The sequence below is a fragment of the Anabrus simplex genome, chromosome 5 (genome assembly GCF_040414725.1).
Source record: "Anabrus simplex isolate iqAnaSimp1 chromosome 5, ASM4041472v1, whole genome shotgun sequence".
In the NCBI taxonomy this organism is placed as follows: Eukaryota; Metazoa; Arthropoda; class Insecta; order Orthoptera; family Tettigoniidae; genus Anabrus; species Anabrus simplex.
Window position 1 is genome coordinate 452011201 of NC_090269.1, and position 16133 is coordinate 452027333.

General features: G+C 39.1%; 1 protein-coding gene across 5 annotated transcripts in view; it reads right to left on the minus strand.

Moving 5' to 3' along the window:
- Positions 1-16133, minus strand: part of LOC136875107 (zinc finger protein ZFP2) — a 215706-nt gene that overhangs the window by 110164 nt on the left and 89409 nt on the right. For all 5 annotated transcript variants that reach the window (XR_011018341.1, XR_011018340.1, XM_068227991.1 and 2 more), the window contains exon 3: positions 15818-15900. Coding sequence is in view for 3 of the 5 variants with exons in the window: in XM_068227991.1 (XP_068084092.1) it covers positions 15818-15900 (83 nt within the window). In the remaining 2 variants the exon portion in view is untranslated. The remainder of the gene's footprint in view (positions 1-15817; positions 15901-16133) is intronic.

Here is a 16133-nt window from a genome sequence, read left to right on the forward strand (position 1 = left end):
CTGGAGAGTTGTCGCAAAAGTTGACATAAAAAGAAAGTTAAGATGCAATAGGACATGATATTGAAACCATACAGTGCCCTCTACAGCTCATTGAAATCATAGGTGCCTTTCTACCTTATTAAAATCACTTCTAAATGTCGCGTCATTGGTAGGATTGTGGGCGATGGGGATCGAGCAGCATCTGGCTAGAACGGAACCCCTGGAAGATCGCCTGGAAAACAAAGGGAAGGTTGAACAGGAACCAAGCCCCCGCAAAAAAGCCCTCTCAACTCGCAGACAGAGTTGGAGATATGAGGCGACGCGACCGTAGTCAAACACGCCCTGAGGTGTGGCCTATTCTGCCAGGGATCCAAACTAACAGAAGGAACTTCCAGTTTTTTATGCACGTTTCATGAGTGCCAACGTCGAATTTTGGCGCGTAAAGATAATAAGATATTTTGATCCAGACATGGGAAAATTATGAGAGGCCCACCGATGAATAGAGCTGAATTTTCTGCGTATACCGGCCTAAATATTTTTGGAATACTTTATTCAGGGGATGAAAGGATGTCACCAGATGTCCAGCCATGACATATTGCAAACACAAACGAGAAAGCGTCCCCCAAGCTAAGAGTCGCGCTCAAAGTTGACTTCACCCCCCCAGATGACGCTATTGGAATAATTAAAAGCGGGAAGCAAATTACGTGAAAACTGCCGATCGTTAGTAGAGCACGCCTGGTTCAAATAAGAGAAGAATGAGAGGGTCACAATATGCACCATTTAAATGTTTTGAATTCCTGGAATGAAAGGAGCTGCTGTCCTTAATGAATTGTGAATCGTTTACGCCCATTGTCTTCCGGTGTGTAGACCATAAAACCTGAGCTGGCCCTCGCTGGACACAGTTCTTAGCGGGTCGTTGAGAGGGGACAGTTTGTCCCGTTGTGCTCCAGTTTTATAGTCTGAAACCTAGTGACCTCATACTAAGACAGTGTTATTGAGTCTGTCGCGGCCGTGAAGTAGAAGGCCTTTGTGAAGGGTAGACAGGAAGCCAAGCGAGCCTAGGCGAATGTCTCTGTGCTGCATGTCAAATTAATTAAGCTGCGAGCATAAGTTATAAACGAGTAGCGGAAGTCGGCTATGGACAATGCCGGCCTAAATGAGTCCGTGATATTAATAAATTGGTATCATCCAAATCGCTACTCTGAAATCAGGGTGCTCAAGTCTCGTGAGTCACCCGATTCATGCTGTGAACGCGCCTGTGACTAGAATGACCTGCTTATTCATGGTGTAAATTCTGTGTGTCTGTCGCGGTAATCAGAGGACCGTGTGACGAGTTGTGGAGTGTTACCCCTTTGGATTACTCTACGATTTCAGCAGTGGACGAGCTATCCAGCATGTTGGACTTGTGTGGACCAGGGTTGAAGGACAGCACGCCCGTTTCCAGCGCCGAGAACATGCAGCAGTAAGCACCGCCATGGGTCTCCCGTGGAAGGAAAAAACACGGCCACCAAACAGATGAGTGACGTCAATATAATCTCTTAGCACGTTAATGTAGAACCGGTAGTAGGATGAGCTTTCCTTTGTAATAACTAAATGTTGTAAAATAATGCATGTCCTAATATGGAAACTTTATTGTTCTTGATCATGTTAACGTAAAATTCAAGGGAGCTAACTCCCCGGACGACCCATTTGTTTTTCCTTAATGATTAGTTTATCGTGAGGGGTTATTCTTAGTAATATGTAGAATATCCTAGCAAGTATCGGAAACAAGGATAAGAGGATATTTGAGTTCTCCTGGGGGTGGCTGGAACCATAGTGGATGAGCAGGGAAAACCATGTTCAAAGATTGTTAGTTAATGTCGAAGGTGGCTAGCGTATATGCTGGGGAAACTCATGGGTCAATCAGACGATGCATGCGTAACTTACACACATAATAATTGCATGCTGCAAGAGAGAAGAGATCCTGTCCGATAGAGGTACATAAATATGTTATTTAGGTGTAATAGTGAGGGACAGTTCGTGAGTTTCCCGTGATTCTTGATTATTTAACCAGAAATGTATGGAGGTTTTTTGTCTGCAACCGGCTGAGATCCACGGAAGCCAGAGTCATATGTATGGTAGAAATATAAATATATGCATAACTTTGGGCGGTGAGCAAAGAAGATGAGGAGCATGGAATTGAGGAATCATGAGAGTCTTATGCCCAAGGAAAGAAGATACGCGATATGAGACATAATGAGAGGGCCGAATGCCCAGATAGTTTTATGATGAGATGATTCGGAAGCGATGGTGCCCATAGTCGGCGCTCTACGAGGAGAATGTATGGAATAAATGAGTATTTCTTAGGAATTTTGCGGTAAGATGAATAAACAAATGAAGTGGGCCATAGATATGTGTCTCCAAGAAAGGAGGGCTGGACGTTGTGAGTAAGAGAAGAATCCGGCGTGGCCAATGAATGAGGAATGATAGTACGAAACGAATGACCGCCCCCTTTTTTTGTGAGTGTTTGCCCCTCGCGACAGAGCGGTCCCGCTGGGCTATTATAGTTAAGGCTTGAGGTTCTGGATCTCCCCCGTAACTGCTTGTTGTTTTAAATGGTTCAGCTAAGACACTTCTGTCAATGATAATATCACGGTGATTTAGAAGGTAATTAATAAATGAGTAGGGATCTCCCCCATTATCCGGTAATATGAGACCGTAGCTAGCGTAGGGATTTTTCAGGAATGTACCTCTCAATCGGAGTCATCTAGTTCGAGCCCAGGTCAGATGGGCTGGAGCAGAAGATGCTGATAACCACATTTTTCCTTACAGGAATAGCCTCCTTTATGCATGATGTGTATATATCTGTGTGTGTTAATATTTAATGTGCATTTATTTTGAGTTCAAACAGAACCGATATTCAACGTTGTTTGTCTTGGTGACAGATAAGGGACGTCCGGGGGTTTTAGCTAAAAGGTATGTGTGTTTTGTCTCTGTATTATGTAAATATCTCTTTTAATATGGTAATCATGTAGTGCAGGAACCGATTAATTATGTGCTAAGAACAGTAGGTACTATGCGAGGGACATCAACTCATACAAAAACGTTGTGATCGACAGAATATTATAATTCAACAAAAAGGTATGAACTAATGAGGGAAAGATAGACGATAGTGGTCGCAAAACCTCAGTCATACCTTTGTGCAGACGACGCCCTTAGGCGAGTCGAATGTAAAGTGTTCATTATTTTCTCTTCCTCCCGTATGCGGAGAATTCATTGTATAGGGTTGTATCTTTTTTATCATGTCATATTTTGAATAAATTAGTCTTCGTAACCCCCATTATATGATTCTTGTCATTTGTAGTTATGCTAAGCAGTATCCAGCAACAGTTAAACCCAGAGAATCCTAATTTCAGATTACATAAGGCTCCATCTTAAATATTGTTTTTTTTTCTTTTCTTTCGAACGTACCACCCCCCAAATAATCGAGCTGCTGAGGCCAGCACAGAAAGTAGGAAGGGGAGCGGTTCGAAGCTCGTTAGGCAATTCGAGCCGCTCTTCACTCTAGTCTCATCCATGGGTGTTTACCATGTTATGTGGAGGCATTCTTATGCACGAGTCATCCATTCGAGGACCCGAAGGGCGTAATAGGAATTATGAAAAATACTAGTGGCATTTTCCTACACTATATTTACAACAATCACAATATAATTAACGTATCTCACATATTTACATCGGATTAGGAAAGGGAAATCTTACATACTACACTGACTTGACGTGAAACGCGGTTCACCCAAAAGGATCTAGTAAGAACTAGATTGACCACCAAAATTCACTCAGCGCTCGGGCTGTTCCCCGTTAAACAACAAGACAACATATCATAAACAACATGAAACTGCATAAAACACAATCCTCTAAGAGAAAACATATACTATCCTTTATTAAACATGTGAAAAGCAATGGGCAACATTGCGTTCCTCTCCTGCATTTGCGCACCAGGTAGTGCGTTCATCCATCACATATTTCCTGCTTTGCTGTGGGCTGAAAAGAAATGTTAGAACTCAATACTAATCTGAGGGCTTGGTTGTCCGCCTCTGTAGCGTAACGGTTAGTGTGATTAGCTGCCGTCCTCGGGGGCCCGGGTTCGATTCCCGGTACTGCCAGAAATTTAAGAATGGCAGGAGGGCTGGTATGTGATTGAAATGGTACATGCAGCTCACCTCCAATGGGGGTGTACCTGAAAAGAGCTGCATCACCTCGGGATGAGGACACGAGTTTACTTTAGGGCTTGGTTGCTGTTCGACAAGATTGTATTACGGAAATGACATCTCATTCAGGATGTCTATGTAAACACGGCTGATAAGTAAATCTGTAAGGCGAGCTCATGTTTCCCCAACTGCACGTAAACTCACATACAATCATGCTTCTTGATAGCATGCTATATAATTCATCACACACATCAGACTCACTGGCCTGACATTAATTTCCTGTCAATTCTGATTCTCAATATTCTCTGGGAATACAATTGCAGGGGCTCACTGCATAACATTCTTATCGCTTCATTAGGCATGCAATCGACCTGCATAATCAACTTCATAAATCAGCATGCATTAAATCCTCTTATATTTCTTACAATCTCATCAGCATTTCACATTATAAATCCTGGTTCGATCCCCACTCAAATCATTGTACAAAACAGTTTCAAACCCACATTGGAAGACTCCTTTCTCACTCAACGTTGTGATACAGCTCCACACGTGTCGGCTCCTGAAATAACATGCATCATGCAATCTAACTGTTACTAACTATCTAAATGACAAAAAAAAAATCGAATTTACTCTCAACGCAGCAAGTGTTTAACACGGAAAGTTGATGATCTTGTCAATCTAATCCTCCTATCTCTAACATACAAGAATATCGGAATATTACTAAGCTAATTAACATGCATAATGACACAAAAACAAAATGAATCCTAACAACTCCCTCAATATCCCATCTAACTTATCGTAAAGTAAAATTAAAAATACAGAAATCATGCATTCCCCTCCTATCCAAATATACGGCACCACAAATGTAAAATAAACACATGCCATCTGGCAAAAATTACGTTAAAGAAAAATCCGTACACTAAAATTCACTAGTACTTAAACATAATGCATATAACACGCCATCTAATTTAAAAAACTGCGTCTTATCTTTGACGACTCTCTGGACATTGGCAACGGCTCACATCCTTGCCCTGGTGATGTCCTACTCCATGTTCACCACAGCTTTAAAACATGGAAACAATCTTCTTTCTTCCATGGGCGGTGTCATCTTCTTGATGAAAGTTCCTGTACACTGCAACACAGAAGACTTCAAGAAAACACCTCTTCACCGCTCGAATGGCAGGTGCCGAATAAACCCTTGTTAGCTGTTAACTAAGCCAACATTAATCTGACAGAACAAACACACGTAAAATTAATATCACTTAGGGTTTTATACAGTTACTTAGAGCGGCTCACGGTTCGGTACGAAAGTTCTTCACAACACGCCACCGACACAAAAATGCAATACAGCTGAGCATCTCTTCTCACTTACCGGTCTGCGGCTGATATTACCGTCCTTTACTCTGGAGTAAAACTTTGCGTCATAATGAAATTGGCAATTTAGCACTGCACCAGTTAACTGAGCAAACTTCACAACTAAAAGCACTGTTTCTCGGTATCGAAAAGACCATAGACTGTTATATATCTATCCACGTGGCAACATTCACGCACAAGTATCAGAGCAGTACAGAACAACGTTCACACCACGTCGGCTCCCACAATCAGAGTGATGCTCCCAAAGCATAGGACGCATGAGAAGCTTGACTAACACAACTGTAGCTATGGGATCCCCGCATGTTTAAAGAATCAACCAATCAGCATGCTTGCTATTCACAATGACTTTTATGTTAGTTAAAATTAACAGAAAACACACTTCTAATTACTTAAAAATGACTCAGATCATTTCTATAGCATATTCCTTGTTATTTTACACTTTCTGACCTGTGGAAATCCGTCGAAAGAACTGACTCCTTTATAGCGATGTCTTCTTTATGCAGATATCCATGTTGGTGAACCTGGGATTTTAATTCCGCATGATCCAGACTCCATATTGGCCACGCATTCTATTTGGCTGAATGTTCCTCTTGGCCAACGTCTTCTACACGTGCCTAGATATGCTAACTTCTGGTAATGCTGAGCCTTTCCACGGTCCCAGGGAAGCATCGCGCAATATTCAGCGACTTCATGTCTCCATGGACTTCCGGTCTCAACTAGCCTGTGATCTACTACTTTTACCATGCCTGACTGAAATTTATCTCAATAAAATTATTCAATATGGCAAATATAAATCTGATTGTCTCTTATGGGCCGTCAGGGTACGGCTCAGTACTATGTTCATTCTTAGTCTAAATCATTGCTGACACATGCTAGTTTTATAGAAAATTTGTTGGGGCATATTATTCTATGTATGACATATTGAAATCAATGAAAGTAGGTTGAGAGAGCTTCCCTCTTCCTACTTGCATTCCCGCTTAGGAAAATTCAAACAATCTGAAAAAGAAGAAAAGGAAGAAAGGAATTAGGATAATTGATAGAGACTGTCTGCTAATTGGGTTGTGAGCTATAGTGCGTGTGTTACTTATCTGTGGGCTGGAAATGTCTTCGAGCATAGTCAGGAGCATGCTGCACACTGTTGCGTGTATGTCGTCTGGCTGTCATAGCGTTTAGATTGTGAGGTAGCGGGGATGGGGGAAGCAGCTTGTGGAGGTGAAGGGGCGGAGTGGGGTATGTCTTCTGGCTTTGTGTAGGTTTGTGTCTGCTAATTCTTTTGAAATATGTGTCTTTTAGAAATGGAATGGCTGTGTTGAAGAGTATGTTTGTTTTGTCTGTGATTTCATTTTAGTTGAATTTAGGATTAGCACAATGGTCCATACTGATGTAAAAATCTTCCATTCTATTGAGCAATGGGCTTGTGGGGTTTATATATAAAATTTCCATGTCATTCTCGACTTTAGTGAATTTATGCTTGTGATCCTTGACATGCTGCCATATGGACAAAGTGTTATTATATTTAGTGGCATTGATATGTTCATTGTAGCGAATAGAAAAACATCTGCCAATGTAGCTGGCTTCACAATCATTGCATTTCATGTGGTATACTCCTGAGTGGCTGTGTATGTTGTTTTCATTGAAAGATTTAGTGTTATGTTAAATGGAAGCATTATTACGTGTGGTTCTGTAAGTTATTCTTAGATTGTGTCTTTTGAAAGTATTGGTTATGGGGTGGATATGGGTGTTGTAAAAAGTACGTAGTCCTTCCTAGGTTTGTTGTTTCTACTTAATTTGGATTTTGGTTGATTGTTTTATTATGTGAACGATTTTGTTTATCATGTTTCTATTGCATCCAATATGCTCCGCTAATTCGTGAATTACGTTCAGTTCCTTTTTATTTCTTCCTGAGGTAGGGGTGTGTTGAAGGCTCTGTATATCATACTGTAATATGCTGCCTTGCATGTGAATTGGCATGAGTGGATTCTACTTTTATAATATTAGAGGTTTGTGGAGGTTTTGTATAGATTTTGTATGTTAAGAGGTCTTCAGTTTTAGTGTGATATTTCTCAGTTTCCATCATAAATTTTATATGTGGATCTATTTTGTTTAGCTGTTCAAGTATGTTGTTTTTGCTTGTAAACCTGCAGTCTATAACAATGAACATATCGTCTACAAATCTGCACCAGAATGAAATGCTGTTAATTTCGCTTATTTCTTGGTGTTCTAAGTGGTCTGTGTAGATCTCAGCTAATATTCCTGAAGCTGGTGAACCCATGGGAAGGCCTTGCAGTAATTATTGTTGAGGGCAAATTCAAGTAAATTAATTAATTCAACTATTTCAAGGATGCTTAGATTATTGTGATTTCTTCATTTGATTCTATTAGTCTTACAAATGATAGTGAAAAATTGAAGGGGATTTATAGGTATTTTAAGGCAGAAACAGGTTCCAAGAAGGACATTCCAGCAATAATTAATGAACAAGGGGGAGTGTGTATGTGAGGATCTTCAAAAGGCAGAAGTATTCAGTCAGCAGTATGTAAGGATTGTTGGTTACAAGGATAATGTCCAGACAGAGGAGGAGATTAATGCAAAAGAAGTATAAAAATTTACATATGATAACAATGACATTTATGGTGAGATACAAAATTGAAAACCAGAAAAGTGGTTGGAATTTATAAGATTTCTGGGGATATACCAAAGACAATGGGTTGAGATATAGTACCATATCTGAAATACTTATTTAATTGTTTGGTTGAAGGAGCTATACCAGATGATTGGGAAGTTGCTATAGTAGCCCTGTGTATAGAGGAAAGGGTGACAGACATAAAGCTGAAAATTAAACACCAGTAAGTTTGACATGCATTGTATGTAAGCTTTGGGAAGGCATTCTTTCTGATTATATTAGACACGTTTGTGAAATTAATAACTGGTTCGATAGAAGGCAGTTTGGTTCTAGGAAAGGCTATTCCAATCAAGCTCAGCTTGTAGGATTCCAGCAAGATATAGCAGATATCTTGGATTCAGGAGGTCAAATGGACTGTATTGCAATTGGCCTGTCTAAAGCATTTGATAGGGTGGATCATGGGAGACTACTGGCAAAAATGAGTGCAACTGGACTAGACAAAAGACTGACTGAATGGGATGCTATATTTCTAGAAAATAGATCTCAGAGAATTAGAGTAGGCGAAGCTTTATCTGACCCTGTAATAATTAGGAGGGGAATTCCTCAAGGCAGTATTATTGGACCTTTATATTTTCTTATATTATATACATATTAGTAAACAACTGGATTCAGAAGTAAGGCTTATTGTGGATGATGTTGTTCTGTATAGAGTAATAAATAAGTTACAAGGTGGTGAGGAACTGCAACGTGACCTTGATAATGTTGTGAGATGGACAGCAGACAGTGGCATGTTGATAAACGGGTTAAAGGTCAGGTTCTGAGTTTCACAAATAGGAAAAGTCCTCTCAGTTTTAATTACTGCGTTGATGGGGTGAAAGTTCCTTTTGGGGATCAATGTAAGTATCTAGGTGTTAATATATGGAAAGATCTTCATTGGGGTAATCACATAAATGGGACTGCAAATAAAGGGTACAGATCTCTGCACATGGTTTATGAGGGTTTTTAGAGGTTGTAGTAAGGATGTAAAGGAGAGGGCATATAAGTCTCTGGTAAGACCCCAACTAGAGTATGGTTCCAGTGTATGGGTCTCTCACCAGGATTACCTGATTCAAGAACGGAAAAAAAACCAAAGTAAAGCAGCTCGATTTGTTCTGGGTGATTTCCAACAAAAGAGTAGCGTTACAAAAATGTTGCAAAGTTTGGGCTGAGAAGATTTGGGAGAAAGGGAACGAGCTGCTCGACTAAGTGGTATGTATGTCTCAAGTATTATTACAATATTATAAGTCCACCTGTTCAATACAATACAATATGATCCACTATTTCATATGGTCAAATGTTTTTTATACATAATACATAAAAGTCAAAGGTACATGTTTCACCCTCCTTAGGGGCATCATCAGCCTATATCAATCTTAAAAAAAAAATAATAATACATATACTTATAAATTATAGGTTAAAATGTTGAAAAATGGTTTCGTAAAACATTATACAATAACAACTAAAACAACGATAATGCACCAAAGTATGTTAAAAGAGAGTGAAATTAACAGTTTGAAGATTAAAATGTGATTAAACATGAGATTTTGAGAGTCTAAAACTAAAATGGATCCATATTTTTATAATATCATTAAGACTGTGAAAGCCTTGAGTATAAAAACAATCATCAAAGAGGGATGTATCTTCAATTCCCAAGTTGAATCCAAGGTGGTAAAATCACTTTCAGTTATTTAAAACGGAAGTATGAATGTAATAAACAAGTTTAAAATGTATATGATTGGGATATCTGAAAGTCAAGAAGAAAATGGAACTTCTGTAGAGGCGATGCTTGTGATAAAACGTATGTCAAAGCTAGCGGAGTTCGGAAATTATGGTAGTAGAATGGATCTAAAAGATTGTCAAGTTGATATATAATTCCGTTGAAACATGTGTTGGAAGAAATGTTCAGGATTTTCTGAAACAAAATGTAGAAGAAAGTATGTTAATAATACCGTGCTGTACAAGAGACATCCCGTACGTCAAAGATGGCTAATGCGGTACTTACTCGTATGGAGCGTATTAAGTACGTCAGGTTGTTACAGCAACGCTAGCTTGACTGGGTTTTCGACTTCTAGTATTATAACGGTGTGGCTGAGGCAGTGAAGGGCATGGAGGGGGGGTAATGGTGGGTGGATCCTTGCGCGCATGTGTTGTTATTGGCGGGCTGTTAGGAGCAAGATGGGCGGGCCTATCATTTGACGAGGTGGTGGAAGCTTTAGAACAAGAAGTTCTAAAAGTTGGCGGGATTGTATTATGTTTTGAATTCACCATGCCTAATAACTTTGGAGTTAGCTCGTATAAAGGATTTTTTGTTTCCGTGATATCGTTAAGATTATGGTCTTTGTTATAGGCTTGGTCTAAAAAGATGTAAAGATTTTCTAATTCATTCATAAGTTTTCCTTTGCCTATGCATTTTAGAATAGTGAGATCTTTATCAATTGATGTGAACTGATGTCCTGTTTCACTCATGTGTGAGCTCATCGCTGAATATTTGTTGTGCTTTAAGGCATTATAATGCTCCATATATCTCGTATGAAAGCTGCGCCCAGTCTGTCCAACATAACTAAATCCACACTGAGCACAAGTGAGTCTGTAAATACCAGATCTCGAAAAACGGCTGTTTTTATAATTGACTTTATTATGATTGAAAAATATACTTTGATTTGTATTGACTGTTCTGAAAGCAATATTAGTGTCGTATTTCTTCAAACTGTTAATTTCACTCTCTTTTAACATACTTTGGTGCATTATCGTTGTTTTAGTTGTTATTGTATAATGTTTTACGAAACCATTTTTCAACATTTTAACCTATAATTTATAAGTATATGTATTATTATTATTTTTTTAAGATTGATATAGGCTGATGATGCCCCTAAGGAGGGTGAAACATGTACCTTTGACTTTTATGTATTATGTATAAAAAACATTTGACCATATGAAATAGTGGATCATATTGTATTGTATTGAACAGGTGGACTTATAATATTGTAATAATACTTGAGACATACGTCAACTTCAATACGGAACCAAAATGAGAATAGTCACTTGTAAGTGGTATGTTCCGAGCTGTCAGCGGAGAGATGGCGTGGAATGACATTAGTAGACGAATAAGTTTCAGAGGCATTTATAAAAGTAGGAAAGATCACAATATGAAGATAAAGTTGGAATTCAAAAGGACAAACTGGGGCAAATATTCTTTTATAGGAAGGGGAGTTAGGGATTGGAATAACTTACCAAGGGAGATGTTCCATAAATTTCCAATTCCTTTGAAATCATTTAAGAAAAGGCTAGGAAAACAACAAATAGGGAATCTGCCACCTGGGCGACTGCCCTAAATGCAGATCAGTATTGACTGAATTATTGTTTTCTGTGTGGGTATGTTAGGGTACAGGTTAATGATGTCCTGTGATGCTAGATTGTGGTGTTGCTCGATTTTCAGCTCTTTCGCATGTTACATAATTCTACTGAGTTTCGTACTGATTTCTTGGCTAAGATTGTGTAGTGCATTTTGAGAAATGTTTGTATGAAGCCTGATAATTTGTATGTTGGGATTGATCTATAATTTATGACCGGCCTCATGGGTACTTTATCTTTGTGGATTTTATAGTAGGTTTTTGCAGTCGGCAGTTTTCGATTCATTATTGTCAGCGTCGTGGTTTCTTGCTCATTAAGGAGAAAATGGGTAATTTTCAATAATGTTTTGTGATTCTTTTGGATGCTGGCAGCTGGATCTATTCATTTAATTTGAAAGGTGTCGTCCAGGAAACACTGTTTACTTTTAGTGATATATTTATTTCTGTCAATGATGACTGTGGTATTACCTTTATCTGCCTTTGTTATTAATAGATTGTCATGCTTAATCTTGTCTTTGAATTTCCTGAGTTGGATATTATCTATAATTCTTGTTGTTGTTGCTAACCTTGTTTATGTATTGCACTAATTTCTTCTTAACCTCGTGTCTGATCTCATCGCGTAAATCGTGGGAAACATTATTTACAGCCTTTGCAGTTTCACCAATGATGGTTGTGAGGTTATGAAAGTTTGACGTGTTTAGGTCCTTTGCTCAATATATCGGTCTCTATTACATCGAAGTTCGTGTCTGTTAAATTCATGATGGGTGGGTGAAAGGTACGTTCGTATTTTTTTTGTTGCATTTGAAGGAGGTGTTACTGTCTTGTTTGTTTTGGATTTGTGACCATTTGAGAGCATTTAGCTTCTTATCTAATGCGAGCTGTCTCTGGATTGCTAGGTTAGTTATTTTGTCTTGGGTTATGTGTTGAATGTTATCCCAAAAGCTATGTGGTAAAACATGGGATGCTTCTAGGTGTGCTTCATAGAGTTTGATATTAATGTATTGTTTTCTCCTATAAAGGAATTTTATTTCTTCCGTTAGCTATATTTTATTAGTCTTTTTTCTGTGTGTTCCGTGTCTGGATACAACATACTGTGACCGTTCATCACATCATCAAGGGTATTTTATGATATACTGCTATTTGAATATGCCGTTTCCCATGGGATTCTACAACAAATAGCGCCCAAACTAGCACACATTACACATCCCAGAACACGAGAGGTTTGCCGCTAGACTGAGGGATTGAGGTATCCTTGCGCTCCAATAGGAGAAACAGGCCTTACGATAGGTCCTAATTGATAAGCGCTCATTTTCCAAGGGAGAAAGGACGAGGCACGCCACACAAGGCGGAAGATGTAGGTCACGAAGCATTGCTTCAAACCCTGCAAATAGTATAACTCCATAGGTTTCCCTGCATATTCACTAGTGCTCCACACCCTTCAGCTGTTTTTACTACTAATAGTAATAGTTGTGAAGTATGTGATGGACATTTGAGAATTAAGACTCGTAAGAATCAGCGAATTCTATGCAAATTTATAACACTAAGAAGTGTTCTACGTAATTAAAATGGTAATGAACACGCAGTAAACGAGGGTGCAGCCAGATGGGTTCCAGATGATGAATGCGGACAACAAGAGGAAGCCCAAGAAATCCCCGAGCTGAGACTCTGCCTACGTCGAATTACCAGATGGTGCTTTCAAGATTATAGACAGACCCACTAATGATCGCAATGAAAATCGATCAGTGAGAAGATGAGCAAAAAAGCTTTAATTTGATACCTCAATCAATGTCAAGAACCACTTATTAGCGGAGCAAAGTCGAGCAAAGAGGCGTGACTTATCCTTTCGATTCTCGCAGGCAGATCTAGCTATATAAGGGATGAGATTTGAGGCAGTGGTGCATACTTATTCTGATATATATATATATATTAGTACTTGTACTTCCTTGGTAATACATTACATGTTCACGGTTAAAGTTTATAGTACTTATGTGGCAGACAATATTCTTTGTCAGATTGTGATATAGTAGAATGGTGACCCAATAATTATTCGGCAGTGGTTACATGATTCATAACACTTTCCAAAGTTATATATCTTAAAATTATATATTTTATTAGAGTAGTGGCATTCTTGTTTAATTTTAGTAATGTTTTATTCTGTACAGTCACTATTAAGCAGGTTCACCAACAGCTGATGATCACCTATTTACAGGTCAAAACTGTCTTTTAATGTAAATATTTCAGGAAACTTTGTAAAATAAAGTATTCATCAGGTGGAAAACTCATCCTTCATTCTTGTGTGTTCAAATTATAAATACGGACCATGAAGCTGACAGATTATAGTCCACATAATGAACTCAAGTTGGGTTACGCTGCAATTAGAACTCCACCTGCACAGCAGTGGGACAGGGCCTTACGGAACAGGAAACACTTCCGCACCTCCCACGTCTCCCTGACACATACGATGGTCGGGTCAAGGCAATCAAGCGATGCGTGGATATTTTGTAACCATCAAGGTCACATAATACTGTGCACATTGACGGTGGAAAGTGATAGATGTTTGTTTACACATACAGTTATTCACTGAGACACTAGGCGTATCACTGTTAACTGTAAGGAATGAGCCAGATAATGGTAAAATTTCACACGGCCAGCATAACCATGTCCCGGAACTGTTCTTTATTTTTCTGACATCAGACATTGAAAGTTTTGTGCAGCTTCTATGGCCATTTAGTGAGCAGCTATTACAGGACATATAACCAGTTCCTCTTAAAGCTATTTCCAAAAATTATGCACTATTGAGGACCTGTAATCAGTTCCATGTCCTCACTTAGATCAAGCACCAACCACAATAGTGGCTGATCAACTATGGGCGGTCTGACAACACCACTCACATCCCTCCGCTGTGATCGAACCACAGCTGCCAGCTCTAGGTTTTCAGCACTGCACGATTACATAAAGTTCAGAACACATTTTTCACTTACCAATAATTTTTCCAGTAGAAGGGTTATCTAAAGTGATTATAGCACTTTTGGAATATTGCACTGCAATCTTTACCACCAAAAAATATAATAAAACTCTCCCAAGGACCTTCAGGGCTGTAGTGCCATGGGGTTAGGTTTCAAAATTTATGAACCTGGATATCAGAATGCAGAGAGCAAAGCAGGCCTTAATGTCATCCTCACTAGTCTCAAACCACATGACATCATGTATTCTTTTCTTCTCCTATCTGGGTCCAATAATTGTTCTGTAGCGTATATATTTGTTTCCTGTTCAGTGTGGGAAAACAACAGGTCCATAAACTCCAAAATCACAGGCGTTTCCTATAAAGAATTATCTAAATATTTGTCTCTCACTCCTCCCTACACCCCTAGATAGCATGTAAAATGATGAATAATTGGCTGTTTATCACTACTACTAACCCAGAACCCAGACACTATGTATTGCTTTCGCACACGGAATTTTCAATACTATTTCGCAGTAACTTATACAAGGTGAACTGACACCTTCACTTAAAATCTCTTCTTCATTATCATGGTAATTGCCATCACTGTCCCCTATATCATTTTCAATAAGTCAGCATTAGCATTGCTGTAACTGGCCTTCACTAAACCTCGAACCGTGGCTAGGAGACTGACTGACACCTGATGACAGAGGCTACAACTGGGCAATGTATTATGGTGCAGAGCTGCAAATAACCCACATTTCTTTTCTATTTATAGAAGATAACACAAGGGAGAGCCTTCCAGGTGTAATGAAAATAAAAGCTAGTATGCGCGCCATGGTGCGCGAATGTCTCGTCATTTGAGTTGAAGGTCTAGCCAATATTCACATGAATGTCACATCAGATGAGTCGAGTGGCTTGTTAAAATTGGACAGAATTTCCAAATATAAAAAACATTCCCCACAGCACTAGAGCCATAATGGGCCTACCTTGGCCTGTACATTATGGGCTGATTTCTGGTCAGATAGCAATTGTAATCACGTAAGCTGAGTGGCCTATCAACCAGTTCTTGGATTAACGTGAAAATACACGACCAGACAAGAAATCGAAAACAGATTCTTGGGGTGATAAGCAGGCATGCAGGACATCTGGCTGGCTGCTTTTCTCTAAGGTCCACTAGATAGCAACGTACACCAAATCTCTCGAGGATCAACAGCAGAGTATGGTTGTGTAAACTTGCTGACATCGATCAATATAAACTGTACTTACTTATCCTCTTCTTTGAAACATGGTACAACACAGAGTGTTCAATATAAACTGTACTTACTTATCCTCTTCTTTGAAACATGGTACAAGTTGATCAACTGTAGGTTCTTCTATGAGTACTTCATCCTTTATGTCTGCTGAAGGCTGTAACAAATACAGAAAGTAAAATGAGAAAAGATAGTAAAGAGATAACAAGGATGAAAATGCAAAAGGTGTCCTGTATTCCTACAGGAGTCAATATTGGTCAAGGGTAGAATAACCCCATAATTAAATATCCAAAACCAATACCTGTTGAGATATGGATTCTCACAGAAGACAGGAAGGAAGATAAGACTCCCTCAAATAATGTACAGGTTACAGTAGGTGTACAAGAGGGA